Source organism: Martes martes (assembly GCF_963455335.1).
Source record: "Martes martes genome assembly, chromosome: 16".
Taxonomy (NCBI): domain Eukaryota; kingdom Metazoa; phylum Chordata; class Mammalia; order Carnivora; family Mustelidae; genus Martes; species Martes martes.
Window position 1 is genome coordinate 11938472 of NC_137904.1, and position 24854 is coordinate 11963325.

The window sequence follows — 24854 nt, forward strand, 5'->3', positions numbered from 1 at the left end:
GGGGAAAAGAAAACTACCATCATCCCTCATAAAAACTTAATCGTGATTCAAGAATTAAAGCTTATATATACTCTTACAAGAAATAGCGGAGAAGAAATCTAAAGCTTTTAGTTTTACAAAATACTTGCTCTCTAAAGTAGAAACAAATCAGAAACTATCAACCAATATCAAAGAATTTCTTAATTAGCCATCTACATAATGCTCTTCGGTCATGTTGGCAGGTAATGAAGAACTAAGAAATATTCAAGTCTATTCTTTTTAACTGTCATTTCGAAAGGAATAGGTATTTTCAAGAACAGAAGAATTACTTTCAAAATATTCACTTAAATTTAGATTGAACAGCATTATTAAGAATAAAAAACTAATATTAAATTCACCAAGATGTAATCTTTGCTAGCTGATAATGAAATTTTATATTCAAAATGAGAGGTTCTTTATGAACTTTCTTAAGATCAGATTCAGGTAACCATTAACACCGTGAGAGAGCAGGAATGGGACTCCGTCGGCGAGGAAAGAGCATAGCCATTAGCCAGGAGAAGAGCACAGCCATTAAACACCAAACTACTTACCGCTGGAATCTTTCTTGTTGTTCTCTCTGTTTTCGAATTTCTGGAAACTGCTTTTCATAGTACTCCCTTGTTTTGCTTTCTTTAGCTTTCCTCCGGGGGTTATTTTCTATTCTGTCCACTTTTTTCTCCCATGCCTCCATGAGCTGATCATAACGCTGGCAGATTTTTTGTTCCTATTAAATACCCGTAGCAAATTAATAATTAAACTAAACTCTGTCATTCTGACAAACCTAATACTTTACAGTAAATCCTACTTCTTAAGGCTAAGTCAGAAGTACATTTGATCTAGGACTCAACTGTGAATGAAACATCCTTGATCTGAAAGACGAGAGAGAAAAGAGCCCTGTTTCCTACAAAGATCAGCATACAGAGCATATTTTGGCTAGATTTTTTTAAGTTAATGTTAAGACTAACATAAATTATTTAATTAATAAGCCACTACTAGTAGCTGCCCAGCTACTTTTATTATTTTCCTGATAACAATATATGTCTTCATTGTCAAAAAAATGCAAAATAAGTGATAGAAACATGTGAATAGTTCATAATCCCAAACACCCAACGGCAATCATATTAACCTTGTTGTGTTTTCCTTCCCATGTGTCAGAGAAAACACTCATGCTTTAACCGTTCCTCTACTGCTGGAGACTTGGATTACTTGAAGGTTTTTGCTATTATAAATAATGTTATCTAATAAACATTTCTGACACTCTGGAAAAAGCAGAAATTGGTTGTGCTTTATGATAAAAAGAAATGCAGTGAACTACATGAAACCAAGAGTTAATCCTTTGAGAGAAATGAGTCATGTATGATCTTGTCTTTTTCAATGGAGAGGCGAGAAGCCTCCTGTATGAGCACAGAACTGTGAACGTGTCAACAACACATGGAGAGAAAAAGGTGTAGGACTCATGAAAAACCTTTAACATCGGTCCCCTCCAGAGAGTGGCTCTTGAGAGGAGAGTATTATCCTCCTCACGATCCGTGCCACCCCCAGACACTTGCCAATCATTCTTCTCAACTCCCAGGTATCTTCTCTGTGTCCTTCACTTTCTCCGTCTCTAGCTAGCCCCTCAGTCCAGGCCAACACCATCCCTTACCTACATCAAAGTAAGAACCTCCAAACTGGCTGCCAGGCCGCCATTTTTCTCTCCCGGGCCTTCTTAATGGTAGAGCCAGAAGCAAACTCTTAAAATACAAACCTGCACGTTTCACTTCTCAGTTCAAACACTTAAAAGATGCCCTCGGGATCTAACCCGAAGTCTGGTAGGTGGACCTCCTGCGGGCGAACCAGCCCTCTTCCCCCAGCAACCTGCCACACTCCGTCCACCTCCCAAACTTTCACTTCAGCGGCTCCCTGTGCCTGCGCAGATTTCCAGAGTTTCTCGTTGTCCTGCAAACTTCCCTCTACGATTCATACATGGAGCATTAGCTGTCCCTCCTGTATGCTCCCACAGCCATCCGTATGTCCCTTCCCACAGTGTGGGTACGATACTGTAACTGCCTATGACTCGTCTGCCCCCAGTCACACTGTATGCTTTAAGAGTTAAAACCACATGGCTATCTTGCTCACCTTTGCAGAACAATACAGGGACAGAGTAAACAGCCAATAAATATTTATTAAACAAATCAGTAAACACATAAACGTTGTAACTAAAGACTCTGTGAAGCATGAAAACAAAGTCTATGCTCCTATGTTTGCATCACCAGACAGTAAATTACCGCAATTATAACAAAATTACTGGATAGGGGAAAAAATGCTTTAGTAGTTTCTTTTTTAATTTTTGTATGTTTCTTGCAAAAACAAAAACACACTAATTTAAGGACAGTATCTGAAGGACCAGATTGGCAGATTACATTAGAAGTTATGTGTCAAGTAAAAGCCGCTGACTCTTGAGCTTTACAATTCATTAGACTGTCACGTCATTAACTATAAGGCACACGGCTCATTTTCCATGTGAATTAAGGAACATTATTTATTTGGTAAGCAACTGAATTTAAACGAATTAGCAGTCTGTCTCAACTTAGCAGAAACATATTGTGAAAAGAAACATACTGGCATTATATTTTCTGTAACTTCATTTCCATGAACATTAGAACCACAAAACTTCTGGACTACAAGTCATATAATAAATGTGGAAAAGTATCTGAAGTTCAAAAAGGTGAACTTTAGCTGACCCAGGTCCTAATAAGAAAAAACAGTAATGTCCACTCAGCATGACTGTAACTTACCCACATTGGTCTGAGGGTTTAAGAGACTAAATGTTGATCATCCTACTTCTCTTTCATGTTCCCTTTTAACTACTCACCATTTTCTTTATTTTGGCTAGATGAAAATGTTATACACAGATGACCAAAGAAATTAATTGGATAATGATATTAAATGTCAATTGCTGCTAGAATTAGATTTATATTTAAGTCATCTCTATAGTTACTTCCTAAATCGGCAACCTTTTCTCAAACAGAATCAAGAACCATTCTCACTAACAAAGGGAAAGCGAATGCCTAAATGAGCATGAATGGGAAAGTTGTACAAATTTCAGTTAAAGGATAGGACCTCACCCTTTGTTTTCTTGCATGATTTCTTCTTTTAAAAAATAAAATGAGTTTTTTCCTCATCACCTGGTTTCTAGAAGAGAAAAATATGGTTGTATGACATTAAGAAAAAGCATAATTTAATAATGCATTCACTTTTTTTTTTTTTCAGAGACACTGAAAAACAAGCAAAGATCACTTAGGAATATCTGATGTGATCAAAGTTAATCTTATTTTTTTCACCCTGCAAAATAAGACTTTTGCAATAATTAGGACTAAGATTCCTCTCACTCTACAGCAAGATTTTATACAAATAGTTCACTTTCAATTATTACATCCAAGTATAAGGCAAATATTTTCAAGTTATAATTACAGTCAATGATTCTTCTTAAGAACTCTGGTGATATAAACATCTCTGTGCACTCTTGGAGGAGAGGAGGTAGACAAGAAGGAAAGGCTTTTAAAGTTACCTCCCCACCTCAGGTAAGGTGCTGCCCTCCCTTCTATAAGAAGGTGCACCCACAAAGAAGAGAGTGGACTTCTGTTTTTACACAGATTTCCTTCCATCACAGAAATGACACAAACCACTCTAAGAAGTCATGGAGAGCAATGTGACAAGACAGGAAGACTTCTCTTATATCTTAATGAAACAGTTACACTTTTTAAATTTGAAGCACTGTGACCTTCAAAAACAATGACATGCAGGTTCAAATATAAATATTTATACCCCACCTACTTCCAGAAAGGATTTCAAGCTGATTATTCAAATATAAATACAAAGCCAAGGCAAGTAGAAGTAATTTTTTGGATTATCTGCCACTCAGGACTAACAGTGACACTGGTTCCACTCAAATTAGCGTGGACAGTCAGGAGCTGGCTATATGGAAAAGTAGCCAAGACATGAAAAGAATTATTAAAAGGTATATTTGCTATTTCATACAAAGCAAATGACGGTGATGAGAAAAGAGCTACTACACGATTCATACGGATGCATGCAGCTGAGTAAATGGTTATTTCACAAGGTGACGTACAGTGGAAGCATTACCACATATTCGGTTTGCTCTAGCTTTAATTACGTGCTACTCAAAAGCAAATGATAATCAATAAATATCATTTAAAACGTTTCCTAGGATTTAAGAAGTCAGCCAGTCAGTAGTAACCCATCCCAGGACAGTGTGCTAAGCACCGTAGTCGGGCAGTGTAGACAGCATGAAATAAATCAGACAGAGCTGCTCTCCGGCTAATATTAGGGGGAAAAGACAGAACACAAACATAACTGAAGCTTTGTGGGGGGAAAAAATCATTAAAAGTAGCCAACTAGATTTTATCTGCTATTCTCCCTTTAAAAAATGCTAAAACAGCTAAACAGTTCCAGAACAAGGTATATTTTTTATGAATTTTGCCTAAGCCTACTTCTAAGGGTTTTCAAGACCACAGTAGCATCTCACAGAAAAATTCTAAGTATATATGACTTTTATCATAAACCACTTATTTAACAAAAGTTAAACTTATTCCAATTTCAATTTTGTTCATGCATACTACCATGCAAATTATATTTGCCACCAGTTCTGCAAAGTAGTCAACTATTGCACATACTCTCAGTAAGAAATTTTTTCAAAGAAAAAAAAATATGATATATAAATAGCAATCTGCTCATTAGTAACTATACTAGTCAATAATTTAAATGTGCTGATTATTCTTAATAAAACATAAAGTAGAAATATCACATTTTTGTTACAAACTAAGAATAATTCACCTAAATTCTCTCCAAGTATGATAATTAAAAAAAAAAAAAAGATACCTATCTAGCTTCCTCTCTTACTTCAATCAGATCAAGAAATTAGATTTTCTTTTCACTTATTTTCTTATTCCAAACTCTGCATCCATAAAGGCCTGGTATCTAGGATGAGTAAGGCTAAGCGAACTACATTCTGAACAGTCTCCTCACCCATGTGAGGTGACCGAGCGCTTCCAAGGCACCAGGACATTAAATGGCAGAAGGGTCTACAAATACCGTCATTAGCAAGAGTCATGGAAGGGATTTCCCTAGAATAGGATTTTGAATAATGATAAAATGATCCGTGGCACTTCTACTTTGCAATGGCAGATGTGGCTTGGTGGGGGACGGTGTCATCACTAGTCTTAAATGAAAAAGCTTCATTATCTTACTTCATCATGCGCCTTGCAGGTACTCCACTGAAAAAAAGACAAAACAGGAGGCAAAAAATTCAAGCCTCAAGGTAAGCCATTTCAATGTTAAGTATTCACCTTTTTTACTAGCAGATCATAAAACCAGCTAGTTTTATGCAATAATTTATTTCATTTTTTTTTTTTTTGGCCTCGGAAAATCAAAGCTGTTACCCCAACCCCCAAGAAGCCAGAGGAAGATAACATATAGTAAAACGACAGCAAATTACACAAATCTAAAACACACCTATACTATATTATAAAAATGTCAGCAGATAACATAAAACAATCTCTTTATAGAATATATGGTCTTTAACTGAAGAACTCCAAAGATGATAAATACTTACGTCTTGATGTTCTCATGATACACCTTGGTATCCGATGGCTGGTTATAGAGTGGCTATAAAATAAATCAAATATTTAAGTATACCACATTGTACACATGTCTATGAAAATACAAAGAAACAGTTCATATTTTCATGTAAACCTAGTACTCCTAGATCATCACAATACCTGCCCTCCCAAAATCTCCAGACTTCCAGGTTCCCTGAATAATTCTCCTTACCCCATCTCCTATTAATGGCACTCTCATAAAAATGTTTATAAATCCACAGTATCCCATAAGAAATACATTTATTCAGGTTTTTAATTGCAAAAGCAAAGGAAGAACATATGGTCCAAAGAGCTATTTCTGTCTTACTTGTCCTGCTTCTACCTCGTATGATTAAATGGCCCGCTCAGGCAAAAACACACTCAGGACAATACTTCTGCAAAGGTAGCCAAGTTTGTGCAACACTATTTTAAAGTTTAGCACAAACGTACTGCCCAAATCTCATTCCAAAGTAGACAGGTTGTATTCCATCTTATCCAAAGAAAAAGGACTAAAAAAACAAAAACTAAAACAAAAAAAAAACAAAAAACAACAACAACAACAAAAAAACGCACCACTAGACATGAAAAAAGAAATTTCTTACTTACCAGTTCAACTTTTGGGCCAAGACCTTCAAATATTTTATGAGCCTCTTCTGCTTTTTTCTACAGATAAAGACAGTTTTATATTGTGTAATTAAAAATTGTATTACCTAAGTGTAAAACCACTACCAATTTAATAACATTTACCTAAAAACCACTCTATAGTTGAACTTCCCTTATTTCCAAATACTCTTCATATGATAAGTTGAAATACTCAGTCTTCTGTTTTCATAGCTTCCTTACCAAATTAAGTCAAAACTTCGCATATGTACTGAAAGTAGTAACGGGGGCGCCTGGGTGGCTCAGTTGGTTAAGCGACTACCTTTGGCTCAGGGCATGATCCCGGAGTCCTGGGACCAAGCCCCGCCTCATGCTCCCTGCTCAGCAGGGAGTCTGCTTCTGCCTTTGCCCCTCACCATAATCTTGTGCTCTCTCACTCTTGCTCTCAAAGAAGCAAATAAAATCTTTAAAGAAAAAAAGTAATAACTAAAAAGTTCTGAAGTTCTTAACAGCAAATAGATGTCAAGATTCTAGGGAGAGGAAACACAGATTCACTATTAAAAATGAATCCCTCAATACTTCAAGTCAAGTCTTTAATAAAAATTTAAGGGGCGCCTGGGCAGCTCAGCCGTTAAACATCTGCCTTCTGCTCAGGTCATGATCTTAGGGTCCTGGGATCGAGCCCCGCATCAGGCTCCCTGCTCAGCAGTGAACCTGCTTTTCCCTCTCCCACTTCCCCTGCTTGTGTTCCCTCTCTCACTGTGTCTCTCTCTGTCAATAAATAAAATTAAAAAAAAAATTTTTAAACATTAAACACTATAAAGTTGCCAGTCTTTACCGTTGTAAGCCAAACTGATCTCTTGGAAAAAAAGCTTATAATGAGCTCATATTCTAGTTACAAGAAAACTTGGGTAATAACTGATTAAAGGAAACAACTAGTTTGAATTTCTCCAGTGTTCAATAGTAAATAAATGCTGAATTTAATATTTTTTACTGTCCATTTTCAAAAGTAAATTAATCTAAACCAATATGCTAACAGAAACCGTCCTTTCATAGACAAAATATAACAAATCAGAAGTTAAAGATGTTTAAACTGGAATTACAGGACTACCAAATTTGTCAGTGGTTCTTTTTTTTTTTTTAAGATTTTATTTATTTATTTGACAGAGAGAAATCACAAGTAGGCAAAGAGGCAGGCAGAGACAGAGAGGAGGAAGCAGGCTCCCTGCCAAGCAAAGAGCCCGATGCAGGACTCAACCCCAGGACCCTGAGATCATGACCTGAGCCGGAGGCAGAGGCTTAACCCACTGAGCCACCCAGGCGCCCCTGTGTCAGTGGTTCTTACGTTCCTCTTCCTCCCAACGTATTCCCGTTAGTAACAATGGCTTCCTATCTGCCGTGCAGACGAGCATCTCAATGCACTTGCTGCTGGGAAACTCTCCAGGGCTTCTGATGTGACACACAATTGGGAATGGATATTAATCAGTATTCCCCAAGTGTAAAGAAAGATGTTCCCTTAAAATAAATAGTCTCCTTTTCATCTCATTTATCAACCAAAATCAATCCATCCAATATTTACTTAGTATATACTGTGTGGAAAGAACTAGGAAGCGTTAAAGAAGCACAAAATACTGTAAAGCACTTTCCAAACTCCAAGAAACTAAAAAGGTTATTAAGATGAGAAATAAATATAGCAAAAAAGTCAAATATAAAACTAAAAATCCATTAAGTTTGCAGAGCAGATCCTATTTCTATAGATCATTTAAAGGCAGGATTTGTCAACCCCGGCACTATTACCATTTTGGGCCTGATACGTGTTCTAGGGGCTGTCCCATGCACTGGGGGATATTTAGCTGTATCCCACTAGATGCCAGTAGCACTCCACCTCTCCTCCAAGTTACAACAATCAAAGAAAGTCTCCAGTTGAGAACAACGAACTCAAAAAGTCAAAACGGAATGATCATAAAATTCAAATTGATTAGCTACAGACATATATTAAATAACACATAAATAACATCATCATACCTAATAAATTTGGGAATATCTAGCACCTACAATTAACTTCCTCCAGACCCAACATGTACCAGTTTTTACGTTTGTTTTCCACTTTTTTTTAGTTTGTTTCTTTTTAGTGATCTCCACATACAACCCCGCGATCAAGACCCACACGCTCCACAGACTGAGCCGCCGAGCACCCCTTAAATTTGCTTTCTCAAGGCACTCTGTATTAGCATCTATACCAAGTACAGGCAGGCTAAGCGGAACTGCCCACAAATAACACTGAGAGACAAGGGAGTAAAATTATATTATGTCAAATACTTACGAATATCCTAATACGTAAAGGCACTTGTCTTTTCAGGGCTAATTTTAAAGGCTGGCTTTTAAGATGCTTGCAGACCCCAAGATTTTGGTTATGCAAACTTTTATTAAACATCTGACTTCGTGTTGGCTTAACTGCTAAGAACACTATTAACCTATCAAGTTTGGCAGGCAAAAAATTTTAATTTAAAACCCTCATATTTCCATATTAAAATTTTTATCTTAAGTCTATAGACAGAAGTACTTGATTCCTCAAACATGTCAGTATGTTCTATGTGCCAGGCACTGACTAGACACTAAGAAAACAATGATAAGTAGGAGGAAGAGGGGTCTTGAAAAGCTTCATAGGGAAAATGACACGTGAGCAGGGTTGAAGTATGAGTGCACTCGTAAGACAGGACACGACAAGACACTGGAATACCTGAAGGCCGGGGGAACATCTAGGGGTAAAGGTACGAGCAGCTTCAGGGGAACATTCAAACCTAGCCTGGTAGGATAGCCTTCAAAAGGAGTACTGGGCCAATGGAGAAAAAGTTTAGGCTATTCTGCAGAAAGTAGAAAACAATCAAAACAATCAAAAGGTGTCTCGTTTGTTTTTTTTTTAAGATTTTATTTATTTATTTGATAGAGATCACAAGTAGGCAGAGAGGCAGGCAGAGAGAGAGAGAGAGGAGGAAGCAGGCTCCCCACTGAGCAGAGAGCCTGATGCGGGGCTCGATCCCAGGACCCTGAGATCATGACCTGAGCCGAAGGCAGAGGCTTTAACCCACTGAGCCACCCAAGCGCCCCAACAATCAAAAGGTTTTATTTGGAGAATGACATAAGGGGGCTCAAACATGAAGGGCTGGTTAGAAAGAAAGAAGAAGGAAGGACACTCACTATTTATGTGAGCAATGAGGGCTCACATCAGCTACTGCCAAAAGAGGAAGAGGGAAGCCACTGACCAGACCACTACTTCGGAGGAAGGACTGATGCTCTTCACTGATGAACTAACTCTACAGTGTGGCGGAGAGGGAAACAGAGACCGCCCGGGACACTGGCCTAGGTGACCAGCGCTTGATCACAAAGCATACTTTCTACCATAAATCCCTTTCCTTCTTCTGTTGTCGCTTTAACTTGCAAATCATGCGATCAAAAAATAAACGAGATATCTTTGAAAACCACACTCCATGCACACCCTTTTCTATATGTATTAGAATTCTGAAATTAGAGCATTTATAAATATTTCTGGAACCGACAACGGGGAAGGGTAACAGCAAACTGAACTGTTAAAAATAGTCCGGGAGAAGAGTCTGTTTAGAGACGAAGTGAATCTCAGTGTAAGGTTTAAATATGATGCAAGACAATTTTTCTCTCAGGAAGCCAACTTTAAAATTAACAGTCACTTCTGAGTAGCTTTCCTCCTCCCACTAACTTTCTAAAGAAACGAACGATGCCTAATACAAGATAACGGCCCCTATCTCCCAAGCCACATCTGGCTTCATCCCAACGTGTAGACGGCTGCCAAACAGGGAACGAGAGAAACGTCCTCTTGCCCTCACCCATCTCTCCTTTCCTCTGGTGTTGAAGCAGATAAGGTCATTTGTTAAAGAAAGCTAAGAAGGCCGTGAAGCCCTGACAGAAGGCAGCGCGATGAGGCCGTAGTGAGACAGCCCAGGCCCCAGGCCCAGCTCCGCTCCCTTGGCCTCCCCACCAGGAGCCTCTGTGCAGCTCTTCAGAGCAGCAGACTCAGAGCACAGCAAAGAAGAGGAGGAGATGTGCAAAAAGATTTCTACGGCTACTCCCAGTTAAAAAGTCTTCACTATAAGAATAATACTATGAGAGGGGCTCCTGGGTGGCTCAGTGGGTTAAAGCCTCTGCCTTCGGCTCGGGTCATGATCTCAGGGTCCTGGGATTGAGCCCCACATCGGGCTCTCTGCTCAGCAGGGAGCCTGCTTCCTCCTCTCTCTCTCTCTGCCTGCCTCTCTGCCTCCTTGTGATCTCTCTCTCTCTCTCTCTGTCAAATAAATAAATCTTTAAAAAAAAAAAAAAAGAAGAAGAAGAATACTAAGAGAGATTTCAAGTTCATGGGGCGCCTGGATGGCTCAGTGGGTTAAAGCCTCTACCTTCAGCTCAGGTCATGATCCCAGGGTCCTGGGATTGAGCCCCGCATCGGGCTCTCTGTTCAGCGGGGAGCCTGCTTCCCCGCCCCCTCTCTGCCTACTTGCAATCTCTGTCTGTCAAATAAATAAAGTCTTTAAAAAAAAAAAAAAGGAAGAGAGATTTCAAGTTCAGATGCTGTTCTATTCTTCACAGAACACAACACAAAACGGAACACACATACACACACTCACACACTAAAGTGGAAAGAAGAGGTCTGAGAGAACTGCTTTGTTTTGTTGCTGGGCCCCAAGAATTGTTTACTACACTAATTAATGAAAACATAGATATACAAAAGTTGAACACAAATTAATCTCTCCATCAGATCTTGTTCAATAGTTTTTAGTCCTCACATCTTAGTCGATCACAATTTCACAACAAATGACAAGACTAATTAAGAAATTCAATCAATTAATAAATATCGCTAAATTCAATTTCTTTAAAAACTGACTCACACTAAGAAGTCAAAATTTTACTCTATACAATTCTTTTCCACTATTAGCTCTAATCCCTGCTTATTTTATCTCTGAGGTCCTAAACTGGCCATGAAACCCATCAGTCCACAAAAGGATTTTATTGCTCTAAAGAGTATATTTTTTTAAGATTTTATTTATTTATTTGACACAGAGAGAGAGAGAGAGATCACAGGTAGGGAGAGCAGCAGGCGGGGGGGAGGGGTGCGGTTTGAGCAGGCTCCCAGCTGAACAGAGAGCCCGATGCAGGGCTCGATCCCAGGACCTTGAGATCATGACCTGAGTCGAAGGCAGACGCTTAACCCACTGAGCCACCCAGGCCCCCAAGAGTACTTTTTTAAAAGCAGGAGATTCAACATAAAATGCCATGCTCCTGGCTTTCCTGAAACAGGGAGCAGCTGTCAACCTTGGAACCTTGGGCCACATTCCTGCTTGACCAGAGTCACTGACCCTCCAGGAAAGCCACAAGGCTATCCCTGTCACTTGCTTTATGTACAGTTCATTCTCACTGGATACATCTTCAAACAGATCTTCAAGGAGATTGCTCTGTCCATTCAATAAATTGGACTAATTTTGAACCCAGCCAAAAATAACATTAATTGCCCATATTTTTACCTGCCTCTGACAAGTAAAATATCTTATTATCTCCTATTATATATCTGATGACTTTCAGTTACCTATCTATATACATACACATATATCTGGTCTAAGATCATTCCTATAAATGTGTATGTAATAATTAATTGACAGTTGCCTTTCTTAAGGTCAATTTCCTTTGGGAACTGGGCTATTGTAAAGTTATAGGTTGCCTGTGTAAGATGTACTGATTCTGATGACTCCACTCACTACAAAGAAAACCAGTTAAAGCAACAATCTCAACCTCTACCTTATGACCATCTTTAGCTAAGAGACCTATTCTCTCCCATAGTACTTAAAGCATATTCTTTTTTAGACTGGGAACTTCTAGAAGCCAAATGTTAAGGAACTCTGTGGGAAAGTTTTCTTTATATTAAGATGAAATCCATTTCCCTTTAACTGCTAGTTCCTGGTCTGGATTCCAGCCAAAAACTAACTTGACATCACAAAATTATTCACAGAACTGAGGTCTGGCTTTCCTAAATCGATGAGTACTTTTAATTACAAGTACGAAAGAAGAAATTGTCTTAACAAAACAAAAAAGCAAAGTCTACCTAAAGGTCAATGGCCTCACATTTTATAACTAAAATTCAAACTACAGCCCAGCTATCAATTCTAAAGCTAACAACGCAAGTCATTTCCACATCCGATGACCCATCTCTCATAGGAAGACATCAGTATTTGGCATCAAATGTCCTTTATAAAGTGAAAAACTACAGAATGGCTTGTTTTGTATTATGTGCTACAAACTTACTTGCCAATTTTGTATGACAGGAGAGAGATTCAGCTGATAAAATTATATTCTCATTAAATAATATTTATGAAATATACTATATAAAATATTAATTTAAGATACACCTATCAACTTTTCTTCAATCTCTAAGAAAAAAAAAAACAAGCTTTAAAGTTTAAGAACATTAAAAAGTATGACAGAAAACAGGTCTTAATACAACTAACATTTCCACAAGACATACTGATAACTAAAAAAGGCACAGCCAAGTGCTTTTACAGGCCTGTGCTGTAAGAAATGGCGTGAGCTTACCCGATTCTCATCATAAATAATTTGGACGATACTGCGGTGTTTCTGCTCCACGGGAGGAGGGGACACAGGCTTCTCAGGCTCAGGAGGTTTAGCTGCTTCTTCTTCCAGCTGTTGCTAAGAGACCCAGAAAGAAAGAATCAGGCATCTGATGCAGTCACCCCTCCCCGTAATTAATCGCCAGAGATAACACATGCTGCTGAGCAATTCTATGGGGTGATCTTCTAATCTGCTAGGGTCTAAAGAACCCAAGGTTTCTAACAAATTCAATCCGATTTATTTTGACTAAGAACTAAATAACATAATTATTAGAGAAATCCTTTTGTATTTTAATTCGATCCATTTAAAAGCAAAATCATAAGAGAAGCTAAAACATACGAAACTACCCCATAGACCTCCATCACAATGACCTTTCTGTAGCACAAGAAAACACTTTTCTATGTTACAGATAAGAGTATGCGCTAATGTCTGGTAGGAAGAGCCCCGTGGCGCGTTTACAGACTCATCCTTAACTCGGAACAGCACCATGTGCAGCTCCCCCAGCCAACCTTTATATTTTGCAATCAAGAGGCACTGGCAAAACTACAACTTTGTGTACAGCTGCAAAACAAAAAGTGATCAGCTTTACTCTGCCTGGGGTTGAGCCTCAGGGTCACCCCTTTGAAGTGGTAACATCCTGGGATCCTTTTTAAGTCTTACTACAATCCTGAACAAGTATATAAACCAATCATGTAAGGCAGGAATATGAATTAATCCTTTCTACCACAAAGATTTCTGAGAAGATTAAATAACTCGATATGTATCAAGCACATTACAACTATAAAAGTTCGGTAAATATTACCTAAAATTATTACTGAACCAAGAAGGGTCTTTGCTTGGTTCACTGCTTTTTATTTTTCAGCACTTAAGCCAGGGCCTGATACCTAGTAAATGCTCAACACAGAGCCTTCTGAGTTTACTGCCTAAGATGACAGCAAAGACACTGGATAAAGATGTTACATCTACTAAAACCTAGAGGAAAATTTATCTGCACTATTCAGCTGATAGTCAAGACTCCTAGTCACGTTAAGTCGGACCACAGCCAACCTAAGGATAAAATGCCTCCAAGAGACAAGCTTCAAGGACCACCTTGGAATTTAAAGTACTTTTGAAGGCTGCTATCTAAGTAAGCAAAAGACAGGTATTTGGAGCTACGAAGTCTTTTTTATGGAATTGAGTTCTTCAACCATTCGCTTCCTTTTCTTTGCTCAGAGGGCCTTCTTTTAGGATCCCTGTTAAACAGGTATGGAGAAAGGAATAAACAAGCTTCCAGAAATCACACTTTGTTCTTAGTCTGGACAAAACTATTGTAACAGAAAGACTAAAAACAAGAACAAAACAAAAAACAAACTTTCCTCACTTATTTGTTCTTTTACATGACCTTTACAATAATTTTGCAAATCTAAAAATACTAAGAATTTTTACCAAAATTGTATAAAACATATACAATTATGTAAATTAATGATGTTCACATTCTTTCAATTATTAATACTGTGTTTCTATGCATTTGTGGTATATTTCTTTGTTTACTCAAGTTGCCCTTTATATTCCTCAATAAAATTTGTAGCCCATAAATATACATGTATATATCATAAAGGTCATACAACATATTTCATTATTTTTAATTATTATAGTGGGTTACACTTACTGAGCATTTACTATATGCCACATATCATACAACCATCACATCATTTTGAAGGTATTGTTAGCAGTATTACTACTATTTCACAAATGGAGAAACTAATGACCAACTCAGAAGAATCAGGCCCACTGATACTTAAAAGAACTGTCAGGCATATTAATATAAATTTATTAACAAGACTCAAATAAGAGATGCCTGAACATTTTTTTAAAGCAAGGTAATATTTTTTTACATGATGAGATTTTAAAAATTAGCCTAAGAGAAATTAAAGCAATAAAAACATAACTGAAATTGAAGATGTGTTGCACAGATTAGATGTAACTGAAAAGAGAAATGCAAATGGAAAAACAGAAACGAAGAAACTGCCCATAATGAGCCCCAAGAAGCAACAAGTGGGAAAGAAAAAACAACAAAGGAACACAGAAGACAAGAGTGTAAGATGTTACACCTAACAGGAATTTCAGGAGATAACAATGAAACCATAGAAAAAGATTTTCTGGAGAAAAAAAAAGATAAACAGCTTAGAATTTTCCAGAACTGATTAAAAACTCCAAACACATTCAAGAAGCCCTATATGTTGTAATGAGCACTGGGTATTACGTAAGGCTAATGAATCACATACCTATATACCCCTGAAACAAATAATGCATTATATGTTAATTAACGGAATTTAAATTTTTTTTAAAAAGCAGCAGATCAATGAATCTTAAGCTGGACAGATTTAAAAACAAAAACCCATCCCTAATACATCAGACTATCCACAAAACAATACAAATTAGAATAAGGGTTGGTGTCTTAAGAGTGGAAGCCAGAAGACAGTGTGCTGGGACAAAAGTAACACCAAACGAGTAAAAATATCTTTCAAAAAACACGCATAAATGAAAGACATTTAAGTCACAACAACCGAATACTTAATCTGCCAATGAACGGAATCTCACTAAAGGAAATTCTGAAGGATATTCTTCAAGCAGAAGCATGTACCCCCAAACAGGAGATCTGTGCTGTGAGAAGGAACGATGAGCAAATATGAATGACAAACACATGGGTAAAGCTAAATGAGCACTGACTGTATAAAATAAAGTCTTTGGTGGTTGAAATAAAACAAGGAAGAACTAAATATATGACGAAAGTAGCACAAAAGCTAGGAGAAAAGAGAAAGAAATCAAGAAGTTCTATGCCCTCAATACTTCTCAAGAAGAGAGTTAAGGTACTAATTAGTTTTAGGCTTCAAGTTAAACTGGCAGGGGTGGGGAGGAGCCACAATAAACAAACAAACAAAAAAAAATAGTGGATAAAATCCAAAGCAGTGGGGTAGAAAAATATGTAGTGAAACAAATAATCAATCCAAGAGAAGGATTAGAAAAAACAAACAAGAATACCGAATTCAAGCATAAAAAAGGACAAATAGTATAAAACAGTTAAAAATAATTGAGGTATTACCAATTGCCATAGTCAGGTTAAAAGACCTAAATCATCCTGTGGAAAGACAGGTTGTCAAACCAGGTAAAAAAACAAAATCCAGCTATTTACCTATATAAGAGATATACCTTAAATATAAAAGCACAGAAAATAAAGCCCCCCCCTTTTTTTTTTAAAGATCCACTATGAAGCTTTTAAAAGGACAATATAGTTAACTGATCCCAGGGTAGTCTTACATAAGATCTAAACAAATTCTGTTCACCAAAACACACAATTAGGCTCAAAGACCTAAATCTAAGAGTTGAAACAATAAAATTTACAGTTGAAAAAAATAAAATTTACAGAAAACACAGGAATCAATCCTTGCGGCTTTTAGATTATCCAACGGTTTCCTGGATAGGAGACCAAAATCTCAAGTAATGAAAGAAAAAATAAACGGGGCTTCAACACAAGTAAAAACTTTTGGCCCTGGTGTGATTCAGTCCTACACGGCTGTTCCCTGTAACGGGAGTCTTTATTTCCAGCTGCCCTCTCTCCCATACAAGATTCCCACTCCAAAGGAGATTCAGTAGACAAAGACATGAGCCCCCGTGTGGCCCCAGAAATATCTTCTCAGTTGTGAGGCCAACGAGGGCCAAAGAATATCATTTTAAAGTGGATATTGATGAAAATGAGCACGAGTTACCTTTAAGAATGGTCGGTTTGGGGGCTGATACAAAAGTTGAATTGCACACTGTTAAAGCAGAGGCAATGAATTATGAAGGCAGTCCAACTAAAGAACACTGGCAACTTTGAGAACATCTGTACAGCCAATGGTTTCCCCTGGGGGCTCTGAAATAACACCACCTGTGATCTAAATGTGGTCCAGGGCCTGTACGTGTGGACAGCACCTAGCAGCTGTGGAGGAAGACGAAGAGTCAGAAGATGAAGGTGTGAAACTCCACAGCGTATCTGGAAAGTGATCTGCCCCTGTAACTGACAGCAAGTTTCCAAAGAAAAAAAAGTGAAACTGACTGATGAGAATGAGGAAGATGAGGAAAAAGCTCCAGTGAAGAAATCTATACTTGATTCTCCAGTCAAAAAGGCATTTAAAAAAAAAAAAAAAAAACAAGCCAGAATGGAAAAGACTCAAAACCATTAACTCCAAGATCAAAAGGTCACAAATCCTTTAAAAAAGGAGGAAGAAAAACGTCCTAAAACAGCGAAAGGATCTATTTCTGTAGAAGACATTAAAGCAAAAATGCAAGCAAGTCTAGAAAAAGCACGCTGAACGGTCCTGGTAAATTAAGCCCAAAGGATGGGGAGAGGAAAAAGAGAGACAAATATAGTCCATACTGAAAATCAACAATCTAGACGAAAGTCTTCTATTTTAATTTCAATCCCTGTTCCTGGTTTGCCACCCACCCACACCCCCTTCCAGGCTGGAAGCAATCTCCCTCCTGACTTCCCAAAGCACTTTCATCTGACTGCTCTGATCCAAGGAACCTTATACTTTGCTCTCTGTTACTTGTGCATTTGACTCACCTCTTGGACCATGTTTTATCACCTTTGTATCTCCCTAGCTGCTCAATGAATACTTACATGAGTCAAGTAAGAGGGGGGAAAAAAAACCCTTTTGTACACCAATGGATACTATCAGGAAAGTGAAAAGACAACTCACAGAATGAGAGAAAATATCCGCAAATCACATGTCTGAGTGTCCAGAATATATAAAGAACTCTTACAACTCAACCATAAAAAGACAAATAACCCAACGAAAAAATGGGACCAGAATCTGGATAGTTCGCTAAAAAAAATATACAAAAGGCCAACAAGCACATGAAAAGCCATTCATCTTTAATCATGAAGGAAATTAAAATCAGAACCACAATGAGATTCCACTTCACACTGAGCAGGATAGCTATCAAACAAACAAACACACACGTTGACAAAGAAGTAGAGAAAATTGAGCCCTCCCTCATACACTGCTGGTGGGAGCGTAAAATGGTGCAGTCACTGTGGTAAACATTCTCAGGGTTCCTCAAAAATTGAAACACAGATTTACCATATGACCCAGCAATTTCACTCCTAGATATACATCCAAGAGAACTGAAAAAAATAATGGTCACACAAAAACTAGTACATGAATGTCATAACAGCATGATTCGTAACTGCAAAAAACATCCAAAAAGTGAACACAGGGGTGCCTGGGTGGCTCAGTGGGCTAAGCCTCTGCCTTCAGCTCAGGTCATGATCTCAGGGTCCTGCGATCGAGCCCCACATCGGGCTCTCCGCTCGGCGGGGAGCCTGCTTCGCCCCCTCTCTCTGCCTGCTTCTCTGCCTACTTGTGATCTCTGTTAAATAAATAAATAAAATCTTTAAAAAAAATTAAAATTAAAAAAAGTGAACACAACCCAAATGTCTATCACCTGCTGAATGAAAGAACAATACACTGCATATCCATGAAGTGTGATTTTATTCAGCCATAAAAAGGAATGATGAAATACTGATACAAAATATAACATGGGTGAATCCTGAAAACATGCTAAATGAACGAACATACAAAAAGTCACATATTATATGATTCTATGAACCTGAAATGTCCATATAAAAATCTATATAGACACAACAGATTAGTGGTTGCCAGGGGCCAGGGGGAGGGAGAGTAGAGAGTAACTGCTAACAGATATATGGTTTCTCTTTTTTATTTTTTGGTTTCTTTTTGAAGTGATAAAAATGTTCTAGAATTACATAGTGGTGATAGTGGCACAACTTTATGAATACGTTAAAAGTCACTAAAATTGTATACTTTAAAAGGATTAACATTATGGTATATGAATTTATTTCAATTAAAAAAAAAAAACCTTCCTCATCCCATCCCCAGAAAAAGCAAAATGACAAGCCACAAATGAGGAGATAGCTGCCATACACGTAAGTGACAAGAGACTTTGGGAAATACTAAAATTAAGAAAATGACAAAATAACAATCCACATAAGGAACACCAATAACTCATAAACACAAAAATAAGCTCTCATTCCTAAAATGGAAAGGTAACGTAAAACCTCAGTGAGAGCTATTTCACATCCAGCTGAAACAAATGACCAGGTGAAAACAAGCATATGTGCAAATGAACTTGTAAGGCTGTGGTGGGAATGCAGAATCGAGCTGCCATTTTAGCAAGTTTGGTATCATCTAATACATTCAAAGATGCACGTACACTCGAGCCAAGCAATGCCATTCTTGTGCCAGTGCCCTAGAAAATTGCTTTAAACGTGAACCAAAAACACAGCACCACTGTATCAAATAGCAGCAAACCAGGAACAACCCCTCCAGTAAGATCAAAAACAGAACGGACAAGATTTGCTCTCTGTAATCAGAAAACACAGCAGGGAAAACGAGTGGATACCACTAAGGAAACTAATAGCAAAAAAAAAAAAAGTAAGTCACAATACACGAGACATGATTCCATGTACATAAAGTTGAAAGCTATGTAAAACTCAACAGCAGCTTCTTTAGAAAGACAAACATACATCCTTAGAATATCAATAAAAGACCAGTAAAATCAAACACTTACTTGTTTCTTTTTCAGTTTAAGGATCTGTTGTTCTACTTTTGCAATTTCTCGATCTACACGATCCATACTCTGTATTAACTCTTCCTTTGAAAGTTTTGAAGGTGAAGCATTTTGATCATCTCCACAGGGTTGCCCAGAGATTGGAGAGGATGGAGCTTCATGTTTGCCTCCAAATGCTGGATCCTTTAGAGGAGAAAATCGATAATTAATTCCTCGCTAATAGCCAGTATCAGTGTGAAGATTCGCTTAACTGAGAAAGTCCATTTAAAAACACAGCAGAGCCGTGTATGCTAGTACACGGCTGGTGTCCGGAAGGAGCAATTTCCACACACGCACACGGGCAACACACCCTACTGACATCTATACCACTTTCATAGTGTAGATGTATCATTCACTATTCTGAATATCTTAAAAGCTACATAGATTGAGGTGGCTAAGAGGCCAAACAGCCTTTAGTTAACAACAGTGAGATTATAGAGAATATCTGGGGAAATAATAATGCAAATGTAACAAAGGAAGATACCAATTTCTTAATCATTTCCTTACAATGGTTCTTCAAAAGGTCTGAACTTATAGGCTAGGAAAACTACAAACGCCATGTGAAATCTTGTGCCCACCCAACTTAGAAGCTATGATATGGCCAAGAGTTCCTAACAAAAAGTTTTCAGACTTTCCAGTGGCCAAGAATCAGATACAGAAATGACCTAGGAACTTCTGTTGCTACTAACCCCTAGACCCACCCTCATAAAGGGCAACCAAGCCTGCCCACGCTACAGCACACATAAGATCTCTTAACCCAAATATGTCAGCCATTCTACCTCCAAATCAGGAGAGAATTATAGCACAAGGAAAACCCCTCCACCCAAAACCTACCACCCTGTCCACACACACACACAAAAACACACAGAGTTTATTAATTTCCAGTCTAGGGTGAAGATATAAGCAATACTATAAAGCAGATGAATTTTAGATTAAGGTACTAGTTTTCTCCAAGCTAGAAGCAGCCTAGGATGAGCATAGTTCATAGGACTATGGAGCCCTAAATGTATTAAATAATGATTAAGTGACTGGGAAATCAGCAGTTCTAACCAAGAATGCACATAACTATACTGGGATGGTTGTTCAAAAAAACCCTGGAACAGAGATTTCAGCTAAAATATGTGTGTTCCTGAAAAATCTCATATTCTGCAATAATAATATGCTAAATCTAAGATTTCTGGGGGAAACGGAATTATGGCTATTATTTAAAACCCGTACAACTTTGTCAGCAGAGCACTAACAAAAGTATAAGCAATTCTGATAGAGGTAATAATACAACTGAGCTCCAGAATCAGCTGCGATCAGCCTACAGTCAATCTTTGCTAGCTTTACACCGAGTGGTCCGTGCTTCTGTTGTAAAGATGTAAATCCTTGAGGTCATTTGCTTCCAACAGAAAACAGTATGTTTCATCAAAATAAAAAATCCAATTCAGGGTATCTTTATCAACCTTTATCAACCTTTAAAAACAAAAAATACAGGAGATAATATCGTTATGGTTTTTTTTCAACACCTGAATCTGCACTAGGTTAGCTTAAAGTGAAACCCAGAGCAGTTCTTGAATGCACTAATTTTCAAATCTTCTTAAGGTCTTCAGACATCATGAAGGCTACTTCTTATAATTATGAGACAGCTTGATCCTGAGAGCTTTGAAACATTAACGTGCAGAAAAAAAACCATTCAGGAACCACCAAGGCTTCATGTTATATTACAACATTCTCCTATCACATGCATATGAGTTCATTTGTGTTACAAAACACGTATATAGCATAGCAGATTATATTTCAATTCTGCACATTTTCGAAATGTTCCTCAGGTGATCTGATACATGCCCTAAGAACTATTACAAAGCAGTATTATCCACTGATTTTCGTTCTATTAAATATCTAACCCAAAAAACAATTCCTTGAGTGCCTACTATATTATATGATAGGCACTAGGTAGAAGGGTGAACAAAACAGACACGAGGCTCACCCTCACGGAGTTTATAATCTTGTGCTGGAACATACTGCTAGCTATTTTGGGAAAGGAGTTAGACTCCTACCTCACATCTTGTATCACAATAAAAGCCAAATAGTAGCAAACATTTAATGAAATTTATTCGCAAATTTCAGGGAGCCCCAAACAAACAAAAAAGGGTATTCATGTTATCTTGGGTTTAGAAAAGCCAACAGCAAAAGATATATAAAAAAAGAGAGACTGATGGATTAAATAAACACGATCTTCTATTTACCAAGATAGTAATAACACATTTAAAAACCAAATGAGAAAAATCAATTCCAAAATGTGAACTCTACAGCTCAATATAAAATCAAAACAATACTGCCAGAAAAATGAACAGATATGAAAAAACTCATAAATCAGGAAAAATGAATAACCAATAAACAAATGAAAAACATAAATTTTACTAAAAAGCAAATAAATACAGTTAAAAATTTATCAATGATTTTTTTTTAAAGCAACAACTATGTGGCATCAACAAGGCTCCACAAGAATTGGGCACCATGGGGCGCCTGGGTGGCTCCGTTGGTTAAATCACTGCCTTCAGCTCAGGTCATGATCCTGGAGTCCTGGGATGGAGTCCCATATTGGGCTTCCCCTACTTTGCAAGGAACCTGCTTCTCCTCTCCCTCTGCCTCTCCCCCTGCTTGTACACGCACTCTCTCTCTCTTATCAAATAAATAAATAAAATCTTAAAAAAAAAGAAAAGAGTTGGGCAACCTATGCTCTGCTGTCAGGAATACAAATTGGTCCCACTCTTTGGCAGGGCAATCTAGAAATAACCATGAAAGCCTGAAAAATATGTTGACTCTGATCCGAAATCGATCCTACTAATACGAATTTACCTTGAGGGAAGAAGTAAGAATAAACACCAAAAACTCAGCCTGAAGTACATATATCATTGCTCTAATGAACAAACAGGTAACCTGCATTTATGACAAATTACTTTATATCCATATATGGAATACTAAGTAACCCCTCAAAATATAGCTACAAACTTAACTGACACAAAAAGCTCATGACATACTTAAGCAAAAATAAAATTACATACAATGTACAAAGTGAGCACATTAAGGTACCCACCAAAAGACAGAAGAAAGGACCAGAAAGTTAACAACTACCTCTAACTGGTAAGGCTGTAAATTATTTTCTCCTTCAGGCTTATCTAATTCTTCTATAAAAGATACACCTGGGCTTAACAACATTTAAAAAAAACCTAAACAAAAGCTAATTCTTTCAAAATCCCTACTTCTTAATAAAAAAAAAACCTAAACTAACAAAAGCTAATTCTTTCAAAATCCCTACTTCTTAATAAAATAAAAAGTCTAAATAAATAAAATCTTTAAAAAAGGCGGGGTGGGGGGGTACCTGGGTGGCTCAGTAGATTAAGTCTCTGCCTTTGGCTCAGGTCATGATCTCAAGGTCCTGGGATCGAGCCCCACATCGGGCTCTCTGCTCAGTAGGGAGCCTGCTTCCCCCTCTCTTGTCTCTGCCTGCCTCTCTGCCTACTTGTGATCTCTGTCTGTCAAATAAATAAATAAAATCTTAAAAAATAAATAAATAAATAAAATAGAATAGAATAAAAAGTCACAGTTTACAACTCAGCGGAGGGGAAAAGTAGGACCACGAGGCAGGGATCATGGGTTTTCATTCCAACTCAGGAGGCATCACCTATGGCACTTACTTTTTCTCAACATATGTTTTCTCTACTATCAAATGGAAAACAGAATATACTATGATCCAACATGTCACATTTTAATGAATGAGACTTTAAGATCCCTTTCTGCTAAAACATTCAACAGCTATAAATAACATCCGTAGTAATTTATTCAGCCATGGAAGAAGACTTTTATTCACTGTATCTTTTTTTAATGCTATAAAACATTTCTTATAAACCCACAGACTATAATACATACATTTCACACGGTGACGCAAGCCTCAAAAATCCCAGAAGTTGAGCTCATTTCTAGCTTATCACAAGAGCTTTTCCCCTACCTAACCTATTATTTTGCAAATTTTCAAATTTATGTAAAACTTGAAAGAATAGTAGAATGGATAAGCATCTATCCTTTATCCTTCACTGGTTAACCTTTTGCTATTTTTGCATTCTCTCTATATGCACATACCTACCTTCTCTTTTTGGGGGGCAGAACTATTTGAAAATAAAGACATTATTCACTATCTTTTTTTTATTTTTTAAGGTAGGCTCCATGTCCAGTGTAGAGCCCAACGTGAAGCATGAACTCCCACCCTGAGATCAAGACCTGAGCTAAGATTAAGAGTCCGACACTTAACTGACTGAGCCATCCAAGCACCCCCTTACTGACTGACTGACTGACTGATTGAGAGAGGGAGGGAGGCAGAGAAGGGAGAAAGAGAATCTTAAGCAGGCTCCACACTCAGTGTGGAGCCCAACTTGGGGCTGGATCTCACAACCCTGAGATCATGGCCTGAGCCAAAATCAGGAGTTGGATGCTCAACTAACTGAGTTACTCAGGTGCCCCCATATTCACTATCTTTTAAATCACTTTTCACTGCATAAAAACTCAACAAAAATGTGTGGGTACTTATTTATCTGATCTCAAGTTGAAAAGGGCCATTAGCCATGAAGGTAAATAAACATTATGGGAGAAAGATCTGCTAACAAAAAGGGGGGGGGGGCAGGGACAGCAAAAGGGTTAACACTACACTGTTAAAAGAGTATCAAAGAATTAGCTGATGATTTCTAAAACAAATACTTATTTAGTACCTACTAAGTGCCAGGTACTTCCTAATCTGAAGACTTAATGATAAGCAAAATACACAGTTAAAAAAAAGATAAACTCAGCAACAAAATAAGGGCACAATGCACAAACATGCATTTCACAAAAGGCAAGTAACAATAAACACAAGAAAAGGTTTGATCTTAATCTTCTCATAAATTCACAATATATACTGTGTGAAATATCACAAAATACAGTTACATAATAAAAGTAGTTCTCTCCAACATTATAAAATTACAGGTCAAACTATGGAGAGAAACCAAATGTCCATCAACTGATGAATTAATAAAGAAGTAGCACAGCGTGCCTCGGTGGCTTAGTCAGTTAAGCACTGCATTCGGCTCAGGTCATGATCCTGGGGTCCTGGAATCAAGCCCTGAGTCAGGGTCCCTGCTCAGTGGGGAGTCTGCTCCTCCCATTCCCTCTAACCCTCCCACCTGCTCTGCTCTGGCTGATGCTCTCTCTCTAATGAATAAATTTAAAAAAAAAAAAAAAAAACCAGGTGTGGCATGTATACACAATGGAATATTACTCAAC

The 24854-nt window shown here is 37.8% G+C and overlaps 1 protein-coding gene and 1 pseudogene across 26 annotated transcripts in view; one reads left to right on the forward strand and one right to left on the reverse strand.

Annotated features, from left to right (window-relative positions):
• The window catches only part of NCOR1 (nuclear receptor corepressor 1), a gene marked incomplete at its 3' end in the record, with an annotated part of 150928 nt that overhangs the window by 82754 nt on the left and 43320 nt on the right, over positions 1-24854 (reverse strand). For 17 of the 25 annotated variants that reach the window (XM_080825869.1, XM_080825866.1, XM_080825877.1 and 14 more), the window contains exons 5-11: positions 19518-19700; positions 12867-12980; positions 6264-6320; positions 5633-5685; positions 5268-5294; positions 3126-3192; positions 570-742 (exon numbers count right to left, since the gene is read on the reverse strand). In XM_080825869.1, coding sequence (XP_080681995.1) covers positions 570-742; positions 3126-3192; positions 5268-5294; positions 5633-5685; positions 6264-6320; positions 12867-12980; positions 19518-19700 — 674 coding nt within the window. Of the gene's footprint in view, positions 1-569; positions 743-3125; positions 3193-5263; positions 5295-5632; positions 5686-6263; positions 6321-12866; positions 12981-19517; positions 19701-24854 lie in introns of those variants that run through there. The other 8 variants (XM_080825875.1, XM_080825868.1, XM_080825867.1 and 5 more) reach the window with 2 other exon arrangements.
• Positions 13328-17233, forward strand: LOC308356527 (nucleophosmin-like; annotated as a pseudogene). The gene is made up of 2 exons: positions 13328-13334; positions 16580-17233. The product of its transcript is annotated as a nucleophosmin-like (transcript).